This window comes from Phragmites australis, chromosome 4 (assembly GCF_958298935.1).
Source record: "Phragmites australis chromosome 4, lpPhrAust1.1, whole genome shotgun sequence".
Classification (NCBI taxonomy): domain Eukaryota; kingdom Viridiplantae; phylum Streptophyta; class Magnoliopsida; order Poales; family Poaceae; genus Phragmites; species Phragmites australis.
Genome location: NC_084924.1, coordinates 3,709,546 through 3,729,893, shown reverse-complemented (window position 1 = coordinate 3,729,893; position 20,348 = coordinate 3,709,546). Strand labels below are relative to the sequence as shown.

General features: G+C 44.7%; 1 protein-coding gene across 1 annotated transcript; it reads right to left on the bottom strand.

The window, feature by feature from the left end:
* Positions 1 to 11,764: 11,764 nt before the first annotated feature.
* On the bottom strand, positions 11,765 to 19,081 carry LOC133915283 (indole-3-acetaldehyde oxidase). The gene is made up of 10 exons (XM_062358388.1): positions 18,677 to 19,081; positions 15,387 to 17,045; positions 14,866 to 15,134; positions 14,551 to 14,760; positions 14,245 to 14,463; positions 13,131 to 14,096; positions 12,820 to 12,915; positions 12,594 to 12,692; positions 12,319 to 12,508; positions 11,765 to 12,227 (listed from the first exon to the last, which is right to left on the bottom strand). Exons 1-10 carry the CDS (start codon positions 18,816 to 18,818, stop codon positions 11,992 to 11,994), a joined length of 4,086 nt encoding a protein of 1,361 aa, XP_062214372.1. The 5' UTR covers positions 18,819 to 19,081; the 3' UTR covers positions 11,765 to 11,991.
* Positions 19,082 to 20,348: the final 1,267 nt, after the last annotated feature.

Below are 20,348 nucleotides of genomic sequence, written 5' to 3'. Positions count from 1 at the left end.
TACAACAAAAAGAACAACAACTACGCAGCGGAAACATAAACCTACAACAAAAGAGAGTAAAGCCATATGCCCTTAGGTTCCACCCTAAAAGCACGACCTCCGAGAATATGATGCACTACTCATGCTCGTCACCCTGATCGGCAGGCACAAAGTAGCCAAACACTAGCTCTTCCTCATCAGCAGCACTGAAAACGCAGGCATGAGTACGAAGGTACTCGCAAGACTTAAACTATATAGAGGATATATACATAGCTCGACTCTAAGGATTATGCATTGAGCCATTAGCAAGGAAAAGACACATGGTTAAGTTAAACATAAGCGGTAAGCAATCTAGACATATATGTATGAGCAACTAACTTAACCAACAACAACATAAATCTATCCTGCCACAACCAACTGAACATAAACAGCTAGAACCATTATGAACATACATGTAACAAGGATCAACTCAACCATCTCCCACATATCCAACCATCAACCACAAGCAAAAACTCTACGACTGATGCAGATGGACAGAAGCATACTCATAACCAAGAACGCGACATTTTGAAATATGTTTACACCCTGCAGGGGATACTCCTGGACCCACACGACTTGAGAACCATACAGCTTATATGACTACACAGATCCATACAAGGGGTACTCATGTCAACTAATAAGTCCCGATCATTTGAAACATGAATCGCTCGGCGCGGCGGTACTAGAACTACTCCCGGAGCAAACTAGTACCACTACAAGCCCGTCCGCTCACACTGTCGATGTTCAAGCCCCAAATAACCACAACTACAAAGATATTCGGCTCGCCTTACCATTAGATCGGCATGTGGTGAGTAAGGTAAGTGCTAAAGCCGACTACACTGACGATCGGTACTTAAACGACGCAAGCGGTCTATGGTGTCTGGTTTCCTCTCCCGACCTACCCAGGGGAACTCCACATCCGGGCAGGATAAACACCTCCTAGTACCGCCCACATCTCATCTCATACTCACCACTCATACAACCATCATTAATAACCCATCAAGATTAAAATTATTGTGAACAACAATTAAACCTATAGCTCGCGAACGATGGAATATTCCACCGCTTGACTTCTACCGATGACCTATGCACTGCTAAGCATTTAAGTCAAAATTGTACCTAGATGACAACATGCTCTCAGGGCTACAAGGATGCGGGTAAACAATATCCCAAGGTAGAGCTAATGCAACTAACATAGGATATACCCATTTATACCCGACACCGACTCGCAAAACATGCAATATACATAAGCATAATTTATCAACTTTAAACTTCATTCAATTGAACGAGGGTGCAATATGCTTAGTTGCTTGCCTTGCTACTCAGGTAGCTGTCTATAGTTACCCACGCAACACTCGCAGAAATCCGGAAGATTGGAGTCATCTTCGACCACGGTCGTCTTCCGCTCTGGCTCCTTGTTCGCTAAACAAGAACGCGTGCAATAATAAGCATGAATAAATACAACAAGGTATGCCACAGTGCTTAACAACATGCTAAAAGTATAAGACATATGAATCAATGCAATAATAAACGATCTAAACAAAATCTAGAAACTAACAGCCATCCGGAGTATCCGGATTCGGACCCTCCGGGTGAACCTTCGGAAGAGACGCTCTGTTACTGCCTTTTTGTTTGATTGGCCCGGAGTATCTAGGTGAATCCGGAGTATCCGAGTTCTGGAGCCTCCGGGCCATCCTCCGGTGAAGGTGCTCGGTTAGCCACTATTCTAACTTAACTCGGAACCTCCGGGCTGGTCCGGACTATCTGGCTGTATCGGACACTCCGGGTGAGGCTCCGAGAGAGGCTCTCGGTTATTCGTTAATGCAATTACCCATAGTCTTCTGGTTTACCCGGATTATCCAAGTGATGCAGACTTGAGTTCTTCCACAACTTTGCCCTCGATCGATTCAACTCACTTTACAAATTTGTGCTACACAAACGTGTATATGCCCTATCCAAAGGATTCTAAACCCATCTTACACCCTAAATCCTAACCAATTTTGAACACAATTCGATGGACGATTTCTACTAAACCTGGAGTATCCGGGTGAGGCCGAAATATCCGAGTTAGCCCAGAAAGCTGCTCTCAAGTGGATTTTTGATCGATTCAAGTTGTGATCTTTTCCAAGTCTAAAGGGAACATGTTAGAGATAGTCCAAGGGTCCTGGAACTTACTCATCAACTATCAACACGACTCTATAGCTCAAATTTGTCCAAAACTCCATTTTTGCTCTAAAAAGCTCAAGAACTTCAAGAACTACTCGATTCTTCCAGAAAATGAACATGAATCGGATAGATAAGTAGCTCATGAGCTAGAGAATGTAATAGTACCATATGCATACCTTGATCTTGCTCCTAGAGAGAGAAATCCAAGGGAGAGTGAGAGAGCTTGAGAGGGGAGTGAGAGGGGTAGCAGCTGCAGCTGCTATGTGCTGCACGGGTGGGGGCGTGGGGAGTGAGGGAGGAGAGAGAGGGGGCAGGTGGGGCTGCCCATTTGAGTGGTTGGGATGGTGGGGCCACTTATGGGGCCCACATGTTAGAGAAAGGGGGTATTTTCAATGCGATTTCTATTATTTTCTCTCCCAATTTTTTTCTCTTATCCAAATAATTTTAAACGAATTGCTTTATAGTTACAAAGCAAAATCATGCAAAATTAAACATAATGCTTAAGAAGCATATTTATACTTAACTACGCAATTACGGATTTTTGGGATGTGACATATATATATATATATATATATATATATATATGCAAAGATCCCCACCTTATTGGTAACATGTACAATATAGACTGCTAATTGGGAGTAGCCTTAAAATTAGGAACATTCTTATTACATGAGTCTATATAAGAGTTAGGGTTTTTACCTCTTTCTATTTCTGTTGCGCTGTTGCTGTAGTCTACTCCATCCCGACGTCGGTGTGCACCGGCAACCGGGAGAGCAGGTCTCTGAAACCCTCGCTCTTGAGATCTTGCACCGGGAGAGGGCAAATAAGGTTTTTGAGAAGCGCTCCGCACGACTGCTCAAGTTCTTCACCACGGCTCGTCTTCCTGGTCGCTTAGGCACTGTCCGCTGTCATCAACAAATTTGGCGCGTCATCAGCAGAATCGATCGCGCCGTCAACACGGTGCAACCAGCATCTTTAGCAACCTCCACAATGCAGGACCAGTACGTAAAAACCATGTTACTCGTACTTTATTTTCTGCGGTTCTTAATTTTGAGTATAATAGATCTAGTCATATGTAGTGCTTTCATACAAATATCTAGATTATGTTTTGATAATATGAATATGTTAGTTTATCAGTTTACACTCATGAATTATTTATAGATTAAATTAAGTCTAAAAGTGCCTTATTTTCCAACAATACGAAAACCTTATCGTAGGCACTTAGGTTTATCAATGGCTGGATTTATCGATGCACTGAGGCTAGATAAGTTTTCTGGTGTGCACTTTAAAAGATGGCAAGTCAAGGTCACTCTGTGGCTGACGGCTATTAATGTCTACTGGGTGACTAATGGCAAGCCAAAAGAAATCCTTACTACTGAGCAGGAAAAGGCGTTCACGGATGCCAATACACTCTTTGTAGGATGCATTCTTAGCGTTCTTAGTGACCGTCTTGTGATGTGTAAATGCACATATAAAGTGCGAAGGAGCTGTGAGATACACTAAATGCTAAATTCGGTGCATCAGATGCAGGAAGCGAACTATATATTATGGAGCAGTATCATGAATACAAGATGGTTAAAAATTGCTCTGTAGTTGAGCAGTCTCATGAGGTTCAATGTATCGTGAAGGAACTCGAACTCCTCAAGATCAATGTACCCGACAAGTTTGTGGCTGGAGGCATCGTTGCCAAGTTACCTCCTTCGTGGAGAAACTTTGCCACTGTTCTAAAGCATAAGAGACAAGAGATTACTGTTGAGAGTTTGATCATATCTCTTGATATTGAGGAGAAAGCTCGGACTAAGGATGTGAGTCTAAAAGGAGGCGAGGGACAGACTAGCGCTAATATGGTGCAAAAGCCCTTCCACAACAAGAACAAAGGGAAAGATAATAAACCAAACAAAACTATCACCTTCAAGAAGAAGAAGAAGAACACAGCAAAACTGTATTGCTTTGTGTGCGGTGATATTGGACATTTCACCAAGAATTATCCATATCGCAAGGGAAGAAAGGTGCCACAAAAGCAGAAATTAAAGACTGCTAATGTGGTAACCATTGGCGAAGCTGGAAACAGAGCTGTAGAGTATGGAAATTTACTTTCAGTGTTTTTAGTATTTTAGTCTACTAATTGGTGGATTGATACAGGGGCCAGTGTTCATGTGTATGCTGATATCTAAATGTTCTATTCTTATCAGGTCGCTTATGATTCTTCCGTCCTAATGGGAAATGAGTCACATGCTTCTGTTCGTAGTGTTGGTACGGTAGATCTGAAGTTTACTTCGGGAAAGATCGTGCAGCTGAGAAACGTGCAGCATGCCCCTACAATAAACAAGAATCTAGTTAGCGACTCCCATCTCTGTGGAGGTGCGTTTAAGGTGGTGTTCGAGTCCAATAAAGTAGTAGTGTCAAAGCATGGATAATTTATTAGTAAATGCTTTAAGTGTGGAGGCTTGTTCCGTTTTTCCTTTTCTAATTTCAGCAATAAGCCTGTGAACCATATGTGTGGCAATGTTAATGATGATGCTAGTGTTTGACATTCGCGGTTATGTCATTTGAATTTTGATTCTATGACTCGACTTTCTAGTATGAGTTTAATTCTAAATTTTTCCATGATCAAAGATTCTAAGTGTCATAGTTGTGTGCAATCAAAATAACCTCGTAAGCCCCACATGGTAGCCGAGGAGAGAAATTTGGTAACTCTAGAACTCATACATTCAAATATGTGTGAAATGAATGGTGTGTTGACAAAGAGTGGAAAAAGATATTTCGTAACTTTGATTGATGATGCGACTTGATACTACTATGTTTATTTGTTGAAAACGAAAGATAAGGCTCTAGATCATTTTAAAATCTATAAGGAAGAAGTTGAGAATCAACTAGAGAGAAATATCAAAAGAATTAGGTCGGATCGTGGTGGAGAGTATTTCTATAGTAATTTTGACTTATTCTGTGAGAAACATGAGATTATTCATGAGAGGACGCCTCTCTATTCACCCCAATCAAACGAGATTGCGAAAAAGAAGAACCGCACATTGACTGATTTAGTTAATGCCATATTAGACACTGCGGGATTATCTAAGGCGTGGTGGGGGAGGCCCTGTTGACTTCATGTCATATCCTGAATAGAGTTCATCTCAATGATAAGAAGAAAATCTCATATAAAGAATGGAAAGGGAGAAAGTCATCGCTTTATTATTTGCGCACTTAGGGATGCTTGGCGAAAGTAAATGTACCAATAACTAAAAAGCGCAAGCTCATACCTAAAACAATGGATTGTGTCTTTCTGAGATATGCTCATCGTAGCATTGCTTATAGGATTTTAGTGGTTAAATCTGAGGTACCTTATGTGCATGTCGATACAATGATGGAATCTCGTGATGCAATATTTTTTTAGCACATATTTCCTATGAAAGATTTACATAGCATGTCTATACTATCTTCTGAGATAATTTCTGAACCTACTCCATCTCTTGAGTTTATTGAACAAACACATGAGCAAGATCCTGAGGAGGATGACAGTGATGCTCTTAGGAGGAGTAAGAGATAAAGGACTGCAAAGTCTTTTTGTGATTATTTCACTGTGTACCTTGTGGATAACACTTCCAAGTCTATTTTAGAAGCGTTTGCTTCTCTAGATGCAGACTACTGGAAGGAGGCTGTTCAGAGCGAAATGGATTTCATCCTCGCAAACGGGACTTGGGAGGTCACAGAACGACTATATGATTGCAAACATGTGGGTTGCAAGTGGGTGTTCAAGAAGAAGCTTAGGCCCGACGGTGCTATTGAAAAGTATAAGACTCGGCTTGTGGCTAAGGGTTATACCCAAAAGGAAGGCGAAGACTTCTTTAACACTTATTCACCTGTTGCGAGATTGACCACTATCCGAGTGCTACTTTTCTTGGCTGCCTCACATGCTCTTATCTGTAAGACCCCTATTACCGGGATCTCCTGTGCCTCTTGTATCAGTCCTTGGATTACATAGCCGATACGCACAGTATAACAGTTGTAGTATCACAGTCAAACTTTGTACATAAATATTAAGGTTCTGAGTACAAAAGGTTACATCCCATACCGTATATTACAAGTCTGGCCTAGTGGCCATCAAAATACACAACGGAAGCAAAAGCCCGAGTCACAAGCAGCGAGGGTGCGAACGCGACTCTAGAGACTACTCTTCATCCCTAGCTTCACCTCCGCGCGAAGTCAGCATTGACTTCTTCATTTGAATGACAGCAAGAGTGAGTACAGAAGGTACTCAGTAAGCCCTATACTACTTTCAAAGTGTTGATAGATACATAATGGGATAATTTCAAGGAGAAGGCTTTACGGTTTTAGTTTTAGCGTAAAGCAGTTTTATGCAGGTATGCAGTTATATCAACAGCTAATGTCTTTAAAACAGTTCTAATAGTTCAAAATAGGTAGCCAGCTGTATCTGGGTTTTTTGGTCCTGGGAGGGGCTACACCTCACTCCACAGTCCCTATTATCACATTTGGTATACCTCTAGTACCACACAGCTTCTAGCGGATAGAGCCAGGAACCTTATCTCACGGATATCTAGTCCACACGTGCACTCATCAAGACACAAGCACCCTGAGTCTAGTCAAATGGGGTCACGCTTCGCATGTTCATGACCGGGACACGTCTATGTGAATAGGTTTACACTCTGCAGAGGTTGTACAGCTTTATCCACATGATATGCTCAGCCTCCATCCATTGCAGGCGGAGGAGCGAATCATACCGAGACTCTCCAAACACCTTTTTTGCCTAGCTTTTCCACGAGTTTTTCCCAAGCACCAGAGTTGCATGTTTCGAAGGCCAGTTTCCCTTTTTTTTAAGCCTAAGTTGGTTCTGGAATCCTTCAAACAGCGAGACAGATGGTAACTTGACTGCTCGCTGCTCCCAGCCTCCTGGTATGATGTTCAACCCAGTCCAGTGTAAGAAAAATCAAGTTCTGTCCATTTAGGATGCATGGTTGCACGAGGTGACTAGGCATGTCGAGGCAATTAACTCGGTCCTTAAACGGCCGGGGCAGGCATCTTCCACGTTGGTAATGAGTATCACCTCAAGCTCACAACATATGAGATAGCCTCCAACTTTCAGAGGACTACCGCGCTCACCCCCGCCAAATCAGTTTTCACCCATCTTTATACACCACCCACCATATCCCACATTACATCAAGGATTTTACAACCATCAAGGATTCATGGTATATGAGTTAACATTAGTAACAGTAAATCATCATCTCCGAAGAGATGCATTTTAAAAGCGATGTCTCAGCGAAGAAGTATCCAGTCCTAAGCATGCTAGATATCAAGGCATTGTCCATCGTTAATATAGATAACAATAGGTAATCCTAGGGTGATATATATTCTGGATGGTAATATTCAAGACATGACATATGTTTGATGGGATTAACTATTACAAGTAGTTTGTAAAAACGCAATACGTAGCACATGCGATAATAAGTTCAATTTTAGTTGATCATGTAGTTTATTTGAAAACATAGGTTCAATATGATCAAGAAAATAGGGCTTTCCTTCTTCGGAGTTTTCCTCGAAATCTTGAACGAAATCAGGATCCTCCTCGCTTCTGACGCTTCCTGAGTAGAACTCGCAGAAGTCGTGCTTTTCTGCAATTACGACTAGGATCAACAACGAACTATACTAGAGAAGAGTCAAATAACATCAAATGGAAAACCAAACAAGTCCTAATGGATGTCACAGTGTGACAGATGAGTAGATCTCGATTTTAGATGAATTAATGGAGAATTTGACGAGGAAATTTACATGGAACAACCTGATGGGTTTGTAGTAAAAGGTCAAGAAGGCATGATGTGTAAGTTGTTGAAGTCTTTGTATGGTCTTAAACAAGCTCCTAAGCAATGGCATGAGAAGTTCGACAGAACTTTAACATCTGCAGGCTTTTCGATCAATGAGACAGATAAATATGTGTATTATTACCATGGGGGGGAGTTATATTGTGCTTGTATGTTGATGATATACTGATATTTGGGACAAACCTTGATATGGTTAATGAGGTCAAGTCTTTCTTATCTCAAAGCTTTGATATGAAAGATCTAGGTGAGACTGATGTAATCTTAAACATCAAGTTAATCAAAAGAGAGAATGTGATTACTCTTACACAATCTCATTATGTTGAGAAGGTCTTGAGCCGCTTTGGCTACTAGGACAGCAAGCCTTCTCCAACACCTTATGATCCTAGTGTGATACTTCGAAAAAATAAGAAAAGTGGCAGGGACCAGCTGAGATACTCTCAGATTATTGGATCACTCATGTACTTAGCTGGTGCTACAAGACCTGACATCTCATTTGCTGTGAGCAAATTGAGCTGGTTTACTTCTAACCCGGGCGATGAACATTGGCGTGCGCTTGAGCGAGTCATGCGCTATTTTCTTGGTACTATGAGTTATGGTCTTCACTATTATGGGTACTTATCGGTACTGGAGGGTTATAGTGATTCAAACTGGATATCTAATGCTGATGAGATTTACACCACAAGTGGATATGTATTCACTCTAGGTGGTGTTGGTGTCTCATGGCGATCTTGCAAACAGACCATCTTGACGAGGTCAACTATAGAAGCAGAACTCACTGTATTAGACACAACCACTGTTGAGGCGGAATGGCTACGTGAGTTGTTGATGGACTTACATGTGGTTGAGAAACTGGTACCGACTATCCTTATGAATTATGACAATCAGATGGTTCTTATCAAAGTAAACAGTTCTAAAGATAATGACAAGTCATCAAGGCACGTAAAGAGACGATTGAAGTCTGACAGAAAATTGAGAAACTCTGGAGTAATAAGTTTGGATTATATCCAAACAGCTAAGAACCTGGCAGATCCCTTCACAAAGGGACTATCATAGAATGTGATAGATATTGCATCGAAGGAGATGGGTATGAGACCCATGTAAGTTATGTCATAGTGGTAACTCAACCTATACTATCAGAGATCCCGTGAATTAGGACATGAGAAGAATAAGCTACTGGTCTAACTGGAGGAGAGTGCCTTTATTGTTTGACCCACTCGAATGAAGATGCAATACTCTCAGAGATCTGTAAAGCATGTTGTCTATTGCCTTAATGTGTTCTGTTGGCTTTAAGTAGCGAAGATGCTGACCTACAGGGCATTCTTGAAACAACACACACATATATGAGTCTGATTGTTGGTCGCAGTCTATAAGATTTGGGTGATCTCTAGTAAACTCATGAAAAGATCATGGAGTAGAACTTATATGCTCCACCCGCTAGGTAGCCTACTGGCAACCAAGTATCAGTTATAAGTTTAAGTGAAACTTGCTTGCACAAAACTTGCAATTCAAGACATAGTCCATTATTCAAGTTGTGAATGAATATAGCTTAATGTTCGAGGTGGATGTTCAACTTAACAGTCTCCACTAAACACTGGTAAATCAAACAACAGTGGGAAAACTGACAATTCTCTATGGGACTTTGAGATCTGGTGGGGGATTGTTAGAATTATTGGGACCGGCCCAGGTAATAATTCCTAATAGATCTCAAAGGCCCATATTATGGAGAGGTGGTCCATGTTGAGACTCACCCTCTATTAATACCATATTGCTAATGGAGGTAGAGGTGGAGGGGTTTTCTCCCTATATATATGTAAGGACCCCAACCTTATTGGTAACACGTACAATATAGACTATTCATTGAGAGTAGCCTTAAAATCAGGAACGCTCTCATTACATGAGTCTATATAAGAGTTATGATTTTTACCTCTTTTTCTTTCTGTTGCGCTGCTGCTGTAGTCTACTCTATCCCGGCATCGGCATGCACCGGCAATCAGGAGAGCAGATCTCTGAAACCCTCGCTCTTGAGATCTTGCACCGGAAGAAGGCGAATAAGGTTTTTGGGAAGCGCTCCGCGCGACTGCTCAAGTTCTTTATCACGGCTCATCTTCCTGGTCGCTTTGGCGTTACCCACTGTCATCATCAACAAATTCGGCGCGTCATCAGCAGGATTGATCGCGCCGTCAACACGGCACAACCAGCATCTTCAGCAACCTCCACAACGCAGGATCAGTACGTAAAAACCATGTTACTCGTACTTTATTTTTTGCGGTTCCTAACTTTGAGTATAGTAGAGCTAGTCATATGTAGTGCTTTTATACAAATATCTAAATTATGCTATGATGATATGAACATGTAAGTTTATCATTTTACGTTTATGAATTATTTATAGATCAAATTAAGCCTAAAAGTGCCTTATTTTTCAACACCATCTCTGACTGGCAGTTAGTTTGATGCCTCTGTCTCAACCATATCCACTAGCAATCCCCGTCACCTTGCCCACCAACCATTGCAATCGCTGGGTCGGCCTGCCGTTGCCAGATCCACCACTACTGATAGCAACTATGTTAATTCATCTCTGACTAACTGTTGGTTTGACATCCCCGCTTTGACCCTACTAATGGTCCCCCGCCGCACCACCCACTGACCATCGCCACCATCATGATGGTCTACCGCCGTCGGATCCGCCATTATCGGCAACCACTACATTAACCCATCTTCGAGTGACCATTGGTTTGACACCCCCACTCTGACCAGATCCATCGGTGGTCCCCTGGTGGCCCCGCCCCCACCCACCAACCATCGCCACCGTCAAGCCGGCCTGCTCACCGTGGGCATCCCTCTCCGATGAACCCTCAAACGTGAAAATAGGAATCGATTGCAAATTTTTATTTAATTGCACATATCAGGACTCAAACTTAAGACATCTAGCTCAGATATCATATCAAGATGTATATTACTATCAATTCACTCAACAACTTAAGTTGATAAAAAAGAAATTGATCAATTCACTTGTACGGAATCACTCGAGGATTTTTTTAGCAAATCCGTATCTTCATCGCTTTATGATTAGCAGTACGGCGGAATCCTCACACGAAAAGCTCAAGCACAAACCACATAACCAATCCAGCAATCGCTCAGGACAAGCAGCAAAAGCGTATTCCATATTTCGATTCGGGCTTTTTTCCTGCCGCGAGTAGAGCCGTGGATGACGAACCGCACGTGCACGTCATCCATTGGATCATCACCCAACGCTTCTGATTAACCCTGTCGACAAGCAGGAGATATCAAGGCGTGAGAAGCAACGGCCGACCGCGCCGGCAACCCGAGGCTGGCCGGCGGCGTCGGCGGCAGAAGACGGCAGCCACGCAGGTTGGCTCGCGCCAGCCCAAGCAGAGATGATCCAAGAGCGCGCGGGGAGGAGCACCCGCCGTTGGAGTGAGGCCCAACAACCTAACTGGTCCAATCCGATCCCGATCTACCCACACCCAGGCAGGTACGCACCTATGAGGCTATGAATGAAGATTCATTGCAAAATTGCTTCAAAAACCAGTCAAAATCACATGATTTCCTCCATACATTCGCCCTGCCCAGGGGCGGACCGACGTTGAGCTTTAGGGGTGCACAGGACACCCGGTGATTTTTGTTTTTCAGTGATACATCGTGTGTACCAGGTCTCTAGGACACCCTCTAACTTAACAAATAGAATACTCGAATCTCTAGACTAATAAGTGGGACACCCGGTTATTTTTGTTCTGGGTCCGCCGTTGGCCCTGCCCGACACTTATTTAGCTTCATTTTCCCTATACACTGTTCATCACTCCTGATACACAACACCACAGCTCACTGCCCGCCATTGCTATCTCTTCTGCACACGCATGACGTCCAGGCTAAACAAGCTAGAAATGCCATTATTTTACGCTGATTAACCTCATTCATCACGAGCAGTGCGCCGGCTGCAGCCTGAGGCCAGGATCTATGCTTTCGCGGTGGTTGGGCCGGCAGCAGACACGCTCTCGAGGTACCTCTCGACGACGTCGAGACCGCAGAGCTCCTTGACGACGGGCATCGTTGCCGGCACGTCCATCTGGAACGTCATGGCGGAGTTCGCGGGCCCGGTGCAGACCGAGAACTCCTTCCTGGCGGCCCTGATGGCCTCCCTCATCGCGCAGTGCACCGACGACGCGAGAAGCAGCGGCGGCTCGCCCGACGCTGCAAAGATCCAATCCAAAGTATGTCAGGGTTGCAAGAATGTTTGGAGGTGGCCAGGTGGGGATGAACCATTGTGAAAAAAAAAAATCACCTTTCGAAGAGAGGACACGCTTCTTGTCGGGGGCGCTGTTGATAAGTTGGACATTGAACTGCTTCGGGATGGTATCGACCGTGGGGATCTTGTACGTCCATGTGCCGTCGTGGATGACCATGCCGTCGGAGTTCGTCGCGTATTCCTCGTTCGTGAAGAAGCCTACTCCTTGGACAAATGCGCCTTCGACCTGAGTGAATCAAGAACAGTGTTCAAAGCAGCACAATTTCACTGATGCAATGGTCCGTATGAGCAGATTTTGCTTTGGAGCTAACCTGGCCCAAGTCTACAGCGGGGTTCAGGCTCTGTCCGCAATCGTACACGAGGTCGCTACGTAGGATTGTGGTTGCTCCTGTCAGAACATCAACTTCCACCTGCAATGTTCATTTGCAAATTTCCAGTCAAATGTCAGTGTTGAGCAGAACTGAAGCTGCAGTCCTAAACAATTTGGCTTGGTAATTGCATTTTCAGTGTTGTTATTGCAATTTGGATCAGGGATACCTCACTGATGGCAGCTCCATAGTTCAAGTAGCTCTTGAAAGTTGGGTCAGGAGTCCAGTATGCCTGCGCCGATAAGTTCACACTCGCTATACTTGCCTGCAGGTGAGGAAAGATGCCATGAACAAATGAAACTTTCAGATAGTGAGTTCTCACATCTACAAGATCGCCACACTAAATTGCTGATTGCAGTTTATTGAGGATACAAAGGAGGCAGAAGATTAAAGCAACTCTAATTCTTGGTATCTTTTTCAAACAAGTTATCTGTTGGCATGTTTACTGACAGAGTTAGAATTCACAAGGCGTGTCCTCACCTGAGCAATCAAGGCACTCCACTCCACTGTGCCAGCCTTAGCTTCCAGACTCTCCTTAAAAGGCTTCAGCCTCTCGACAAGCGCAGCGCACGACTGTCGAACCGCTTCGCAGCTAGTTTCAGAAGTGGTGCTCCCACCGGTGAACCCTCCCTGGATCATGCTCAATGTGTCAGCCTGGACAATCCGCACCTTGTCGAGGAGGCATTCGCCGCCGTCAGGACACAAGTGTCCCAACCCAAACGCCGCCGTCTGTTTCACTTTAGTCCACAGCCCTTGCCCAATCTCAACTCCTCCGACCTCGACAGCAATGGAACCATCATTCATGATAGACACCTTGCCTGGAGTCGGCCGAAGTTGCACCTCATATGTGATTGGCACACAAGAAATGCCATGTTTCTTCCACTTGTTGCTGCTATTGAAGTGCTCGACCATTGCAGCTCTGCGCTGGTAGTCTGGTGACGAGGCCAGATTATCGAACATGGAGACCAGGCTGTATGTAGAAGCTTCACCTGCACTTTCTCCGTAGAAAACTGCAAGGCTCTCGAAGTCATGAAGGTTCTTCCTCCTTATGGTGTTAGTGTCGACCGATAGTGCGGAGGCAACATGCTCAATGATGGCTTCCGCGATGAAAGAACCCTGTACATCTCCTGGAGCTCGCATCGTTGACTTCGATGAGAGATTCGTCTTGCAGACCTTGATGTCAAATGCAAGAGCGCCCCAGTTGTACTTTTTCAAAGTCCCAATGGTGTGAGCTGGTATCAATGGACTCAGATCCAGTGCTATCCCAGCATTGAGCCCAAGATCGAGGTGCAGGGCTGTGATCTTGCCGTCTGACTTGAACCCAACGGAGTACTTTGCCTTCATAGGATGCCGCCCGCCTGTTATTATCATGTCCGTCTTGCGGTCGACGTACATCCTAACAGGATGCCGCAGCTTGAATGCAGCGACGGCACATGCACATGCGACCTGACAAAGGGGAATTTCATTGTCATCTCTGGCAAATTTTGCCTCTTAAACAGTTTTTTGGTCAGATCATGAATTTCAGTTGGCAATACATTGGTAGCTGAAAATAGAAAAGTTCAGCAAAACAAAGCTCTAGTTAGTCAGGACTTACATGTATTCCCTTCATTGCCTTTCCACCAAAGCCTCCTCCAACTCTTCTGGTGATGACACGAACATTGTGACATGGAATGCCAAGGCACCTTGCAACCACACTTTGTGTCAGCTCAGGTATTTGTGTCGAGGAATAGATGGTTATGCAGTTATCTTCATCAGGAATAGCTAGCGCCACTTGTGTCTCCATGTAGAAATAGTACTGGGATTCAAGTTTTACCTGCAGAAACAAAAATACCAGGTGTGAGTGTTTGGCCTCGGTGGAAACTCAGAGTATACATCCCCTTGAACGTAATGAAGTATGTACCTCTGCTGATAAAATCTTGTGATCAGCTTCAGACATTCCTTTGTTGTAGTCACCGACTGGCTTAGGAGCTAAAAATGGGGGAGTTTGGAAGTAGCTGTTATGTTGGATGGCGTCTTCTATTGTCAGAATCGGTGGCTGCAGACTTTCCGTGCTATACTCAATAACAGCTTGCTTTGCCGCCATATAGGCGTACTTCTGTGTTTCAGCAATCTGAGTGATAGAAAAGCAACATGACACGGTAAGCAAAATTCTGGTTATTCATAAACATATATTTTTGGTTTTGTGTAATCCTAAAGAGCACTTAAGAAACATTACCACGACACCAATATTTTGACCAGCAAATTCAGCAACTGGATCAGCAAAAAGTACTTCGTCTCCGTCTCCTAGCATCAGGAAGCCAGATCCAACATTTTCTCCACCACTGGGAATATCCTTTGCGGTGATAACTGTGACGACTTTTTGTGAAGCCAAAGATGACTTGAACTTGATACCCTTTACATGAGCATGGGGATGTGTGCTGTAGATAAATGCTCCATAGAGGCAATCCTTGGGAGCAGGGATATCATCAACGTACACAGCCTCCCCTGTATAAGAAAAATCAATATCGTTAAGTGTGTTTTTCAAGAGAGGAACTACAGTCACTAACAATGTGAGAACAAAATATTCAGGGATGGAACTTATCAGATGGTTCAGCACTGAACAAAAGGACCATATGATTATTATTTTGTGGAGTATGCAGTAGAAAGAGGTTACAAAAAACTTGTTCAGAAGCTCAAGCTATGAAAATCAAAGCTAAATTAGTTTAGTCATTGGGTGATTGGGATAAGATTATATACCAGAAGCTTGGAGCTCTGCCCCGACTTTCTTGATTGGCTTGCCAACTGGCTTGTATTCTTCAGTGAAAACCATTTCTTGCCTTGACCGTATTGGCAAATCATTGCTGTCAACCTTCAGATGCTTCTCCAGTGAGTACTCAGTGCTACCATTTGTAGTTCCATTAGTATATGACCCAATGGGAGTATCAATCTTTGCAGATGCACTCGAGCTGTTGGCAAGGGAAGAAACGAAGCTGAACAAGAAACTGACAGCCAAGCTGATCCTGTATTCGGGATGTGTTGCGCCTTCTGATGGTGAAACAGTATTTTTAAGCAACCGGACTGCTTCAAGTATAACAGACGAGCTCACCGATTTGCCTTTCAGGTAATCCTCAACCTTCCTAGCTCTGATGGCGTGATCAACACCGTAAGCGCCAAATGCCAAGCATATATCGTCAATGAGATGCTCCCCTGATGCTTCATCTACTGAAGTTCTTGCCAAGAAAGCAGAATTGACATATGAGACAGCATTGCCAAATGGACGAGGGGCTGCTCGGAAAGTCTCAAAGGTGATGCCATCTGAACCCCAATCTGGGATAAATATGCTCAGCAGCAGGGTCCTAGAATCACATGGAGGCTGCTGCAAGAACTCCTCCAAAGTGAGGCACAGCCTTTTGGAAGCCACCTGAATGGTGACCGTTGAACCTGCAGCTAGCAGTACGGTGGCAATATCGGACGCGAATGGCAACCTCTGTGCCATGATTATGTTTCCACCTATGGTTGCGGTGTTCCGAACGAACGGCGAAGCCACTTTGTTTAGGTGATTTGCAATCTTTCTGAAGACCATGTTTCCATCTGACAACACCTCAATGGCTTTAGAGATGGACACAACTGATCCAAGCTCAATTCCCTTGCTGTTTCTGTTGATGACTGAAAGCTCTGGGATCCCTTTGATGTCAATGTACCTGTCATAGAGGTCATGTTCCTTGTACACTCCAGACCCAGTGTTTGAAGCCACAATCTTCACAGAGCTTTCATGAAACCAGTTAGAATCAAACAGCCTGTGAAGCTCTTCGATGCTCTTGGGGTGGTACCAGCCGACGTCATTGACTGCCACCGGAGCACCATTTGCCTGTTGCAAAGAAGACTTGATCTCGGACTTGAGGAACTCCGGGAAGGTGCATACGGCGCCAGTGTTGTAGCCCGGCAGCTTGCTGACATCTGCAGGTTCGTCACCTTTCTTCCAGAAGCAGTTGAGGCCTAGGTCCTCGAGGTCGACGTCAGCCGCGAAGCTCTTGCAGGCGTCGACGATGGGCCTGTATCCGGTGCAGCGGCACAGGTTGCCCGAGACGGCCCTCTCGGCCTCGGAGGCGGTGAGCTTGGAGAAGCCGGCGGGCGGGGCGGGGCGGTTGGCCGCCTTCTCGGCCTTGACGAGCGCGGAGAAGATGGACATGCACATGCCGGGCGTGCAGAAGCCGCACTGCGAGGCGTGAAAGCCGGACAGACGCTGCTGCACGGGGTGGTAGCCATCCCTGGTGTTGCCGATGCCCTCGCTGGTGGTCACCGAGCAGCGGTCCACGCTGCAGAGTAGCGTCAGGCATGAGCTCGCCGAGAACTCGGTCACCTCGTCGGTGGCCGGGTCGTACTTGGAGACGAGGATGACGCATGCACCGCAGCCGCCTGCCGCAACAGGAAATTGTCAAAGTGCAACAGGTTAGTTTTCCTTTTCTCCTTGAACACGCTTAAGAGTTGTGTACCACTACTGTGAGCATAAAAAAGGGCAAGATGATTTTTTTTATAGAAAAAGTGCAAGGGGTTAGCTGAGTATTCTTGATCGTTAGTTACATGCGTGCAGGGTGGATCCACGTTGAAGGTGACGATACATACGATATTAGATAATTTTTTGTTTTCATTGATCCACCGTATATAGATGGAACGTTCAATCATTTTAGTTCTGGGTCCACCAAAACATGTGTGGGACATGTCCACCTAATAGCCTAACATGTAGGGTATAAAAGTGCAAATTAGAGATGGAACGTCCCAATAACTGAGCCTGACTTTTTGAGTTCTTTGGTATTTTATCGAGAGAGAACTACTGCAACATAGAAGGAAACCAATCGTATCATCATATGAATAAATCACTTCCAAGGAAGCTACTGTTGTGTACTTGGTTTTCTGTTTTGCTCAGATAAAGATTCTGCCTCTAGCTACCAATCAAGAAGGAAAGAAAAGAAAGTTAGGCAGAAACCGAAGCATGCGTGCACAAGAACGGTCTGAAAATCAAGGGTGAAAATTGCCTGTATATCTAAGTTGACGAGCCTTTGATAAAATGTCTAAAGTTAATGGACATTTTATTATATGTTTTACAAGAACTAGTTTATAACAAAATTTTATTTTAAATATTGCAACTAAATCCCTGTACATCAAATGACTATTTGCCCCCCTGCAGCCCTGTATGTTCGACTCTTTCGTTTGGCCACCGACTCCTCCGCCACCATGTCGATCTCAACCCGTCGGCAGCCCGTCATCTCGCCCGTGCTGTTGCGCGTGTACTCATTGTACGGGTTCTGCCCAGGGATCCCTTCTACCCGAACTCACTGTGGGCTCGCTGAACTCAACACGAGTAGGATTAATCGATTGTTTGATTGAATCCTTCTATTTAGCTTCACGTTGGAGCATTGAGTCGCTGCTGCTTTAGTCTTACTTGCTAGTTCTCGATGGAAAGCAAGAAGAGCATTCCTATATATACGTGTACCTTTGTTGATTAGATTGGCATAGTGGTCAACTCAAAATATCTGGTTCATACATTTGTGTTTATTACTTGCTATATTTGCTCCTTTTCTGCATTGTATGGAAGAACAGTAACCTAAAATTGTACTATTTCATTGTGGTACGTAACATCAATCTGCCACGAGGATATTGGCTAGGAGATTCAGAGGGCTTGAGGAGGAGATTCAAAATGGAAACATGTGTGATAGAGCAGAGCACAAAGCAAATGGAGAGACAAGAATAGGCCTGAAATGGCGCACAGCACTGCTGCTGACCAGACCACTCCATCCATGCTAATGCTAATGCTACCAAACGGACATGAATTGAGATATTTGTTTGTGAAGAGTAAACTCATCTATTTATAGTGTTATTTGCTCCTTATTTGTAAAGGAGACTATGTAGATATATTATCAAACTATAGAATTAACTTGGAACATATAATCAAAAGTTCATCATTTTTTTAAACATTTTATCAAAGACTCATCTACTTTGGATCATATAATCAATTTCGCCGAATCAAGGGCGCTGGATGGATCACGTACCTTCGCCGCAGCCAAGCTTGGGGCCCCTGACGGGCGTCTGCGTGCGCAGAAACTCGAGCAGCGTCGTCGACGGGTCCACGCCGGCCGCCTCGTACCTCTGGCCGTTCACGGCCAGCACCACCGTCTCCGCCGCCTTCCCCATCTCCTCCTCTACCTTGGTCACCACGTCCCCTCCCTGCACCAGGTGCGCGCAGAACGGGGTGGCTCTCGCGGCAGTGGCCTACTCTTTATACGAGTTTCAGAGCGGCAAGCTGGGGTGAGTGATGCATGCGCTGACGCCGCCGGCGGAAAGCCACGCGAAAGTGATCGAGGAGATCTCGGGTGAGTGATGCATGCGCTGACGCCGCCGGCGGAAAGCCAGCGAAAGTAATCGAGGCGCTCTCTCTGCCTCGCACTCGCAGCGCTGTAGGTTACAGATGTACGATATTAGCGTCACCAGATAGATGGAGTCTTTTGACCACGCCGAGGCCGAGCGTGTGCTCCCCACATCGCATAGCGCCAACAACTTGTCATGACCTAAAGAAGATGGACGCTCAAAATTGAAGCATACCGATTCAAGAAAATCGACGGCCATCACAATCTCAGACAGAGTTCTGTTACCGTAGTTAATTTGTCGGTTTAGCTACAGTTTTAATAGCTGGTTTACTTACAAGTAATCAAACTGGTAAGAATGAGGATATATCTTGTACGGGGATGGTTGTAAACAGCTAAGACGAATATTCTATGATAGAACCACGAAATAGAATGAACAGCGGCTGTCGCCGTTCTTCCCCAATCCTTCCCTTCCCCTGTTCTTCCTCTGGTTTGGTTTGATCTTTCTGATTTTGGTTTGGATTTGTGTGTGTTGTGTCAATTGGTATCAGTTTCCAGTCGATTCTCAGCAATTAGCAATGAAATCCGTCTTCGGTGAGGGTTGCTCGGTGTTTGTTCGGGCGTAAAATTCTGGGAACTGAGACGAATTGAATCGCGGTGATGACAGAGGTGGTTTGGATTCAGGTTTGGGTTGCCTGACACGTCTGGGAGTAAAACCCCTCGACCGATCTCCTAACCAGGCGACGGTAGATTCGTCAGTGCAGACAGATTGGGGAGGAGGGAAATCTCTTAACCGATCTGCACTAGCCGGAGCGGATGACGCGGACCACCAAGACATCGGCAACAACAGCAGCCATTTTGGCTTCTTCAATAGCGGGCGTGACAAATCCTGAAGAATTGGTGGCGCTGGATACCTCGAGTATGGATTTTGTTGAATCAATTTATGACGAAGTGTTGGAGATGAAATCAAGATTGGGCAACGTGGAGATCCAAATGTCTCGGTTGAGCAACGTAGAGATCCAAATGTCACATATGGAGGAGCAGCTGCACTCAATTCGAACCACACTTATGGACTTTGTCAGAGGTCCCAAGCCTTCATGACTCACTGATTTGGAAAAGACAGCTGAAGAGAAATTCTATGAAGAACATGAAAGGAGACAGGCATGGGAAACTTCCACTTGACGGTGGCAGTGATCTGGGAGAGCAGGTATTACCAACACATAATCCTTCTTATGGCTATGTCTATACTGATGCTCCAAGTCGATTCCATGCTGCAAATCAAGAAGTAGAAATGCTGTCTGATAAGCATCATCATCGCTTTAGTCATGCTGTTCCCAAAGGACAGTCCCACCCTACATAT